The sequence below is a fragment of the Ictidomys tridecemlineatus genome, chromosome 5 (genome assembly GCF_052094955.1).
Source record: "Ictidomys tridecemlineatus isolate mIctTri1 chromosome 5, mIctTri1.hap1, whole genome shotgun sequence".
Taxonomy (NCBI): domain Eukaryota; kingdom Metazoa; phylum Chordata; class Mammalia; order Rodentia; family Sciuridae; genus Ictidomys; species Ictidomys tridecemlineatus.
Genome location: NC_135481.1, coordinates 54251437 through 54262083, shown reverse-complemented (window position 1 = coordinate 54262083; position 10647 = coordinate 54251437). Strand labels below are relative to the sequence as shown.

The window sequence follows — 10647 nt, the reverse complement described above, 5'->3', positions numbered from 1 at the left end:
GCCTCAGTGGCAGAGTGCAAGTATGAGGCACTGGGTTTGATCCTCAGCACTACATACAAATAAATAAATAAAATAAGAGTATTGTGTTCGTCTACAACTACAAAAATATTTAGGAAAAAAAAATTGGTGGGTCCAGGCATGCTTACACCTGTGGCTTACCCCTTTAATCACAATGGCTTACACTTTTAATTCCAATGGCTCGGAAGGCTGAGGCAGGAGGATCTCAAGTTCAAAGCCTGCCTCAGTAACTTAGAGAGGTCCTGAGCAACTTAGGGAGACCCTGTATCAAAATAAAAAATAAAAAGGGCTGGGGATGTGGCTCAGTGGTTGAGATCCCCTGGGTTTAATCCCTGGTACCGATTAATTAATTAATTAATTAAAGAATAAAAATTGTTGGGAAAGGAACACAAAGTATCTACAAAAAAGTTACAATTCTACCTAGTTTTGGTCTATATGAATTAAAATGTGTAGCTACATAATTGCCCAATAATTATAAAATTTGTAACTACATGATTTTGGTCATGATCTCTCTGTAGGCATTCCATTATCCTCCAGAACAAAAACTATTCCATTATATTCAAGGCGGCAACTGCAAGATGATGAAATGATTTTTCAAGATTGCCTTTAAAAGAGCTTACTAAGAGGGGCTGGGGTTGTGGCTCAGCAGCAGAACACTTGTCTACACTGGTGAAGCCCTGTGTTTGATCCTCAACACCATATAAACAACAACAAACAAACAAAATAAAGGTTAAATTCTAAAAAAAAAAAAAAAAAAAAAAAAAAAGAGCTTACGAAGAGCCAGGCATGGTGATGGTGGCACATGCCAATAATCCCAGCACTCAGGAGGCTGAGGCAGGAAGATCACAAGTTCAAAGTCAGCCTCAGCAACTGAACGAGGCCTCAAGCAACTCAGTGAGACCCTGTCTAATAAAAAGAGCTGGGGATGTGGCTCAGTGGTTAAGTGCCCCTGGCTTAAATCCTTGGTTCCACCCCCCTCCCAAAAAAAAAAAAAAACCAAAAACTTCCTAAGATCCCAGAACCTTTCCCATGGGATGTAAAAACAGCAAAAGCCTCCTCCAGCAACCATACATTTTCCATATTCCTCACCATGCTAACATCTCTCTCCAATTGTTCAGAAAAGACCAGGCTACCTAGGAGGAATGTTTTTTTGTTTGTTTGTTTTTTGTTTTTTTAAAGAGAGAGTGAGAGAGGAGAGAGAGAGAGAGGGAGAGAATTTTTAATATTTATTTTTTAGTTCTCGGCGGACACAACATCTTTGTTGGTATGTGGTGCTGAGGATCGAACCCGGGCCGCACGCATGCCAGGCGAGCGCGCTACCGCTTGAGCCACATCCCCAGCCCGAGGAATGTTAATTTGGCAAAGAGGATCATACCAGAAACTTTATCTGAACAAATCCCTTTGACTATTGGCTACAGCATAGTCTTCCTGCCTATACCTGGGGGCAGCAACAGCTTAAAGGTCCACCTCCAGTACCAGGCTGAGTAGTGCATGTGGCTCTTCACATTCCACATGCTTTGCAATCCCAGGCACTTCCAGGCAACACTCAGCATTTCCTCTGTCAGCTGCCTTATTCATCATGAACGTCTTCTATGTCCACTTTACAATTTAATATCATTCAGATTTTAATGTCACCATTTACCCCTCTCCTACATAAGGAAGAACCTTTGACTGTTTAGTAGTACCTCAGGGATTAAGAATACCCAGCTCTTACAAAGCTCAACATATGCCTCCCTATTATCCAGAAATGTACCCAAGGGAAATTAGTACATCTGCCCACCAAAATAAACAGCAGCTCTATTTATAACCAAGAGTGGTACCTACCCAAATGCCCATCAACAGAATAAATAAATGAATTATGGTACATTTTCACAATGGACTGCCACACACAATTAAAATAACAAACTACTGATATATATATAGAAAATGTGTATGAATCTCACAGACATGTTTATGAAAGAAACCATGAAATTCAAGAAGAAGCTAAACTAACTGATAGTGACAGAAATCAGAATGGGGAAGAGGGGTATGTACTGACTCTGAAAGGAAGCAAAGAAATCTCTGGGGTGCTAGGAAATGTTTTATTTCTATCTAGGAAGTAGTTTCAAAGGTGTGTGTGTATATATATATATATGAAAATTCATTGAGCTTTCCATGTGATTGATACTTTACTGTATAAATTATACACTTCAGGAAAAAGTATAAACTAGATAAACAAGAATGCCCAGAACTTAGTCCATCCTGACTAGTACTATAGATGACATTTCTCTTAAAAAATGAGAATGGTATTTCCTGGATAGCAGATGCTGTCACCACAGAACATAACAGCTATCAAAGCTGCTCCACTGGCTAATGTTCAATCTGCCCAGGTGATGACCTAATTGCTCTGACTTCATTGACAAAAGAAGGGATGGTAAACATTGATCAGACAGTAGAAATTCTTCAGGAATTGCTCAGAACTTTGGGATACAATGGAAACAAAGGCAATCTGATAAAAAATGTTGAAGACATTAATGATTTGTTAAAAGTTATTTAACACTGGAAAATACATATCAGTTAAGGTAGAAGCTCATAGACAAAATACTACCCCCCGGAAACCAATCGTAATGCCCTTGCTAAATCACATGCAAAACAAGTTTTATTATCTCAACTACAAAAAGTTCCACCAAATCAACATCTATCCCCAACAAACTTGGAGGGAAAATTGGCTCAATTTAGACAGGATATAATTGCCTCATAACAATCAGCCCAACCTTCTGAAAAGCAATGAAGGCAGTTAGAGGGCATTTTCTTCAACCACAGATTCTGGCAATCTCCTGATACTCCTTGGAAGTACCATAATCCATCTAACGAGTGTTGGTAAAAGTGACTCATTATTTTTTGCATCATGAATTAATAAAACTAAGTTCTACAGTAGATAAGTGATGGGGAAAATTCAAAATTTGATCACAAAGCAGTAGACTCATGTCTTGCCTATAACTAACATAACCCAGGATATCTGATAAAATAAAAGAAAATTCAGGAACTCCTCAAGGCCCTTTGAACATTTACAAATGGACTTGATAAAAATACCCAAGTCTTCAAGCTATAAATGTATATTAGCAGTAGTCTGCAAGTTATCAAAATGGATAGAATGTATTCCTTGATGAAATGCTACAGATGTTACAAAAGGAAAACATTGCTAGGCTTTATATTCCCAACACAGGGAATTCCTCCTTTCCTATCCAGTGATTGCAGAACTCATTTTACTATAATAGGCATAAGGAACTCTGCCAAATTTCTTTCCTAACACAAAAACTTTATTCTCTACTCAGGAAAAGTAGAAAAGAACAAATGGAGACAATAAAACTAAAACTGTCCCAATCAGAATTTGGCAAACTATAAACCGTGGGACAAATCTGGCTTGCAGTCTGTTTTCATTTGGTTTATGAGCTAAAAAATGTTTCTTATATATTTTAGAGGTTTGTAGGAAAAAAAAATGGAAGTTGAAGGGAGATAATAGGGTAGAGAAAAGGGACCAGATGGAGGGAGGAAAGGGGAAATACTAGGGAATGATATTGACCAAATTATATTGTTATATTGTGTGTACATATGAATATGTAACAACAGATCTCACCATTATGTAAAATTATAATGCACCAATAAAAGAAAGAAAATAAATATTACCCTAAAAACACTATGAAATATTTGATAGAGATCATGTATGGCCTACAAAGTTGAGAATATTTATTATGTGGCCCTTTAATGAGAAAATTTGCTGACTCCAGGTCTAAACCACCAAAAATTCTTAATCGGTCTTAATGTTTTGCCACTAGTGTTAATGGTGTTAATGGTCTCTCAATCCCTTCCCTAGAGCTCACACAAATTCTCCATAGGACATCATGTATAGGATTCCTAAGCAATTAAGAATAACTACATGGTAATACATATTTTGTCACATGTAGTTCTAGCTAAATACTGTCAGAAGCTAATCTAGTATATTGTTTTATGCCCAATCTGTACAAATCAACTTTCCAACCAAGACATTGTCCAGACCTTTATATGACTTTTAGGTCAGTGATTTATAGTGCACTAGAAATCAGTATGTACAAACTCTTTCCATCCCATATGCATGTTCCCTTGCTTGTGACTTTACAGTTCTTCTCATCAAGAGATGAATCTAATTCTCTACTCCTTGAGCATAAGTTTGGACACGTGACTTGATTTGGGCAACAAGGCATTATCAACATGACATAAACCAAGACTTGAAAACCACTAACATATTGGAGTTTGCCTCTTTTGCTGCCTGTAGGAACCCTCAGATCATTTTCACGTGAATAAGTTTGGACTAGTTTGTTGGACATTGAGAAACATATGGCCTAGTTACCTTCATTTTCTCCTGAGGACATAACTTGTAGAATATTCTATATGATTAGAAATAAACAGTTGCCAATTGCCAGCAACTACCAGACATGTAACACCATCAGCCATCAACTGACTATAAATTCCTATGTGAGGCCAGACAACATTATATGTAACAAAGATGTCCTAGCTCAGCCCAGCCTAACTGCTCATCCATAGAATGAGTAAATAAATGTTGTTTTAAGATAGCTAGTTTGGGATAGTTTCTCCTATAGAAGATGCAAACTGATCCAGTGCTTTAGAATGTTATTGGAAAGAGCAATTTCAACTCCTCTTAACAACAGGTACAATTAACCCCACGAGTCCATATATCACACACACAAAAAAAATAGAATTTCTAATTCAGACCAATGGACATCCATTGGACATCCATTGTATCCAAGAGTGGATGCAAATTGAGGCTAAATGCAAAGCCTCCAGAAGCTGATTGTTTCAAGGCACAAATGACCTGAGACCTTCAGGTTAAAAATTCAAAATTACAAATTCTACCCAAGACAATGAAGAAACCAGAACTTTTTGTTATGTCTAAACCGACTTGTTAATGTGTAATAATGAGCTTATCGTTTTACTTCTCAGTGACACCAATTTTGTTTACCTGCTAAACAAAATTACCTTTTATGCTCTATATTCCAATTATTACAGTTATCATAGTTCTCTGGAACAATCCAAAGCTTAAAGTAGGAAAGAATGACTAATTATATGAAATAAATGGTTGCAGTATTTATATCAATAATCCTTATTCTTCATTCTTGGTATGTATGCTAGGAACCTCAGATCAAGACATAACTTCATTTTTTTGCTGACATCACAAATGGAAGAAAAATAGATGTGTTTAATGTAACACCTGTATTTTCTTTCTTTCGAGGTGTGTTGGAGTTTCCTGGGCACCACTGTCTCTGGAGCTGTCTTTTGTCTCTTTGTAGATTAACCTCTCACTATTTTAAGCAGCATGAGATCTGTCTTAGTTTTGGAGAGGCTTCTATTTGATTTCAGTATACACATATCTAATTATAAATTAGAATAGTTTGATCACAGAACATTTATAATCCAGATAAAGCACAGAATAACAGTTACGGATATCCAAGAATCAGCAAAATACTATAATGATGAGGTTCAGAGCTGGAAAGGTCCTTAAAATTACATAGCCCAGCACTTATTTTACATTTGATTTAACTCAATCCTGTCTGTTGCATTTTCTTTATCCTTCCCCATCATTCTCTTCCTTTATTATTTAGCCGTCCCCCCACACACTTTTAAACAAAATACATTTCTTGTTTTTAAGAATGAGTGAGATCATGAGTTCATCTGTTAACCCTACCTCTTTCTGGACCTGTTACCTATTTCCAACTCCAGACATCACTCAAATCATGGGAGTAGGACTGGGGCTGAAGATGTAGATCAGTGACAGAGTGCTTGCCTAGCATGCAAGAGGCCCTGGGTTTGATCCCCAGAACTGGGGCTGGGGGGGTGGGAATCACAGGAATAGCTCTGCTTAATGCTAATAAACTACCCTATCAAGTATATGACCTGATCATTTCACATACACATTAGAACATGCAACAAATTTATCTAGGCTCAGCTTGGTTGTTATAAGTATACAGAATTACACACAGTTAATATTATGCCCACAGAGAAAAGTCAACCTAATCACCTTATAAAATTATCCTGAGTATCTATAATATCTGTATATTTCCATAATTCATCCGCGTTAGGGAATATGACCAAAGAAAATAAAAATATTTAGCAAGCTTACTAAGAAATCCCATACAACCATCCTGATGGTAAAAATACTTCTTAGATTACAACTTACATGCTTACTTATAATGTAACACCTTGTGAAAAGCAGAATGGCCATGTTCAGAAAAAATAGGATACAAAATGTTCACTAAAATAGTCATCACTGTCCTAATAAATAAGAAAAAGACACACTTTCAACACTTAGATACAGATCATATCAAGTGAGCAGCACCAGGCCTGTTCTTTGTGACTTCTAGACACCAAAAACTATTTCTGGGACTCCTCACCAGCAACTCTGAAGAGTTGAAGCTCTGTTCAGTCTTACCAGCTGAGTTCCTTAAGAAGTCTCACAGGGGTGACCTCTCAGAGAAAGAGGAGTCTATTGATGTGCTTGAGATTTTTAACCTTGGTTAGAAACCCCTGAATTTGAGAGATAAATGGTTGAAATTTTAAGTGTAAACCATTCACGCTACAGGCCCCAGAAAAACAGCTTCGTTTTGATGACTGTTTTGGTAACTATTGGACCATCACATAACTTTATATTTATTGGCATCAAAAGAGGGCATCTTTACTGTGGATAATATGTACTATTATTTCTAGGTAAACACTTCAGAAAGAAAAAAAATTTTAAACACACACACACACACACACACACACACACCACACACAAGCAGGTAACTCACAAAGGTTTGACAGTCTGAGTCTTAGATATTGTCATAGTCTCCTAGGTAGGTCAAATAAAAAAGTGGCTTTAAGAAATTTTCTTAACTATAAAAATAGAATTTCTCATTGTTTGCTTTTCTCTACTACATTTTTCATAGGGTCTTTAAAACCACTGTGCAATTGATGTTTGATGATCAAATGATGATTCTATACAAGCAAGAGACAAAATTCCTTATGGTCAACTGTCCTCCAGGGAAAACAGATGACCAAAAGTAGGGAATGAAAGATCCCAATGTGGCAGCCCTCATGGCCCCCAAGAATCTATATCACACTGTACATGCCAGTTTCCTTCAGACCTTTATTAAACAGATGCATATATGGATATAGTAGAAAAGAATACTTCAGTGAATTTCTTCTAATATTACACAAATACTAAGAATTCTGTTTGCCATTATTATCCAAGACACTAATCTATAATGAAATGTGATAGCATCACAGCATCTTTTAAATATAGTGTTTTGGGACTGGAAATAGTAGTCTGCCATGAACTTAGAAACGCTTATTTTCTTTTTAGGAAAATATTTAAAATTTTTAATAGAAAAATGAGATATAAAGATAGATGTTTATAGTTTAAAAAGAAAAAATAAGATACCAGAAATATGCAAGTGATAAGAAATCCACTGGAATATTCATATTATGAAAATAAAAGTATTTATTCTACATTCTATTAAAGTATATGAAGAGCAAATTTATCTTACAATTACCCTAGTGTTAAGGTACATTTGTCCAACAACATCAACTTTGATCTTGATACACGTGACCTCTAAATGGCAGGTATCCTAGTGTATTCCAGAAGTTGAAATTATAAAATAAAATTTTAAACTTACAAAATCAAAAGTGCCATTTATTTTTACATATATAGTATTATTCTAAAAGGATATGCAGTGGTTGGCAGAAGAATATGTACAAGAGTAACCATGAACAGGAATGATCCTATCAAACACAATGCTGGTGAACAGTTTTTTTTAAAGAAATACTTAGGTGTATTTAGAAGCAGAATAAACCAAAGATTACACTTTTACCCTAAAGTTAGAGAAAGCAGGCTTTCTATGGTTCAGGGGAAAGAAAAGAAACTACTAACACCTTAAAAAAAAAAAAAAAAGCCTTGGGAACCTGGGCGGGCCCAGTGGTGCATACCTATAATCCCAGTGATTCAGAAAGCTGAGGCAGGAGGATCGCAAATTCAAGGCCATCCTGGGCAACTCAGCAAGATCCTGTCTCAAAATAAAAAGGGCTGTGGATGGTGTCTCTGAGTTCTATCTTCTATAGCATCTCTCCCCCCAAATTAAGATAAATATGCTTTGGGTTAAAACCAAGAAATGAAGCAGGTAATATTTAAAACAAAATAGCACTTTCACCCTAACCAAAAGTATCATCAAGGAACATCAAAAACAAATCAAGCTTGAATGTGTTATCTACTTTCTAAACAAAGCTCTATGCTTTACATCAATCAATTAAAAAAAAATCAAGATCCACAGAGCAGCATTTTCATCTACTTGTTTAAAAGAAACTATTTTTAGCAGAAACTATTTTAAGTGCCACAGTAAAGAAAATAGGTTCTAAAATGAAACCTAAAGCATTTCACTAACCAAATACTGGAGAGAAGCTTGAGAGGCCGTAACATAAAAGGAAATACATGTGGAGAGCTGACACATTTCTGAGTTTCCAAAGGTCTTCAGGGAAAAGAAATCCCCAGACCATGGGCTACACTAGAAGTTTAAGGAATTCTACATGGCTCTTTAGTAATTCTCAACTTTGAGTGCATACACACTAAAATCGTCTGAAAAGGTCTTTTTTTTTTTTTTTTTCATTTTTAATACCACTGCTTGGACTCTACCCAAGATCAATTAAATCAGAATCCCTGGTATGTAGCCCAGGCATTAGTAATTTTTAAAAGTTCCCAGTGGTTCTAATGTGCAGCCAGGGCTGAGACCCACTAAGTAACCTAGAAAAACTCTTGAGTCAAGGATGATTGTAATTACTGTGTGTTTGAACTGTGTGGTGATAGAAAGTAACATTTCAGGGAGATATTTTTATTTTTTTTAACTCATGTTAGGATGCTCTTCTCAAGTGTTTACTCTGTAGTGTTGGATGCTAAGACCCCTCAAGATTCTAATAACAACATTTATCAAGCACTTACCTGGTGCCAAACACCTCACCCTACCCCATTTTACTGCCCTCCATAAACACATTATCACTAATCTCCATTATTCTGCAAAAACAATGATAAAACCTATTAACCCAAGCCAACTGATGAGGAGGGCTTATTTGCCTATCACAGAGCAGGTAGGTAGAGAAACTGGAATACAAACCCACACATGTCTAATTAAAAAGCCATGCTTTTAATATTATGTATTTATGTTTTGAAAGGTAGTTCAGCCACATGTTTCACAGGTTTATGATGTATAAATATTTACCAAGTAGAAAGAAGGCATATAAATAATTAATCTCATTCAGACTCCTTTTTCCAGTAACCAAACAAGTTCAAATACACAGAAACTATAGTCATCCTTAACTCCTATCACTTAGCCATAAATTCCTCTCCTGGAAACCATGTTAGCAGTTTTTTGTTTATCTTTCCAAAGTTACTTAATATAAATACAAGCAATCCGTGTAAGCATATGTATATATAGATACCATACATTCAGGGTTCTCCCTCCTCATTTAAAACTATAGCAGCATAGTCCACATACCATTTTGTGTATGGATTATTCCACATTAACATTGTATTTTAGAAAAAAATCCCATATAATGTATACATTTAAACAATTTTTTTGTAACATGTAGTATTCCATTGTACAACTCTATTGTTACTCTTACTAACCAGTCTATTATTGACAGTCTCTATATTACTTATAGTTATTTGCTGTTTTAAAAAAAAATGTAAGCATGAACCTTGAGTTACATGACTTCACAAGTATGGACAGATAATTGTACCTATAAAATATATTCTTAGATGTCAAAAGTCATGCCCTCCCCACTATTCCATTTTACTTTAGGCTTCAGAGAAACAACTCACAGCCAGACTTATGATGATTTATATTTATTTTATTCAAAAACTTTATCTAAATACCAAAATTGTACTTTTCATCTGAATAAAAAAAAATTAGAAATGTTTTTTCAGAATATGCTCAAAGACCAAAACAGCTTGAGGGGGTAGTTTTAAGCCAAAGTGAAATGCCTTCATAAGTAAGCTGGTTCTCACTCCCCACTCAGAAGGTATCTTCCCCTGAGGACTCCACATCCCCCTGTATGGTGCTGACGCTCAGGGACTGAGAGCAATCCTCAGGTTTCATCGAGGGCAGCGTCACGGACATCTTAGCAGGAGACATCTGAGGAGTGAAGAGTGGCATTGCCTCACCATCTGCACAAAGGAGAAGTGTATTCAGTGACACCAGCAAATTTTGACTATTTTAGGTGCTTTTCCCCTTCTAAATAATAGGGGTGGGGGACCAAAACAAGGACTGCACGTGAGAGAAATACTTTTCTCTAGGTGCTCAGCATCCATCAAAGAACTAAAACACACTTTCCCCTCCTTTCCTCCCTTGCTTCTAAGCAGTTAGAGAAAACATTTAAAATTATACAAGTGTTAAAAATAGTGCGGTGAATTAAGCAAAGGGGAAAGAAAGGAAGGGAGGGGAAGTGGGAACAGGAAAGACAGTGGAATGAATCTGACATAACTTTCCTATGTTCATATATGAATACACAACCAGTGAGACTCCACATCGTGTACAACCACAGGAATGGGATCCTAATAAGAATAAGTTA

General features: G+C 36.2%; 1 protein-coding gene across 14 annotated transcripts in view; it reads right to left on the bottom strand.

Annotated features, from left to right (window-relative positions):
• Positions 1 to 9906: 9906 nt before the first annotated feature.
• Kiaa0586 (KIAA0586 ortholog) overlaps positions 9907 to 10647 on the bottom strand; it is a 137798-nt gene continuing 137057 nt past the window's right edge. For all 14 annotated transcript variants that reach the window (XM_078049965.1, XM_078049966.1, XM_078049964.1 and 11 more), the window contains one exon: positions 9907 to 10243. In XM_078049965.1, the coding sequence (XP_077906091.1) occupies positions 10092 to 10243 (152 nt within the window). In that variant the 3' untranslated portion in view covers positions 9907 to 10091. The remainder of the gene's footprint in view (positions 10244 to 10647) is intronic.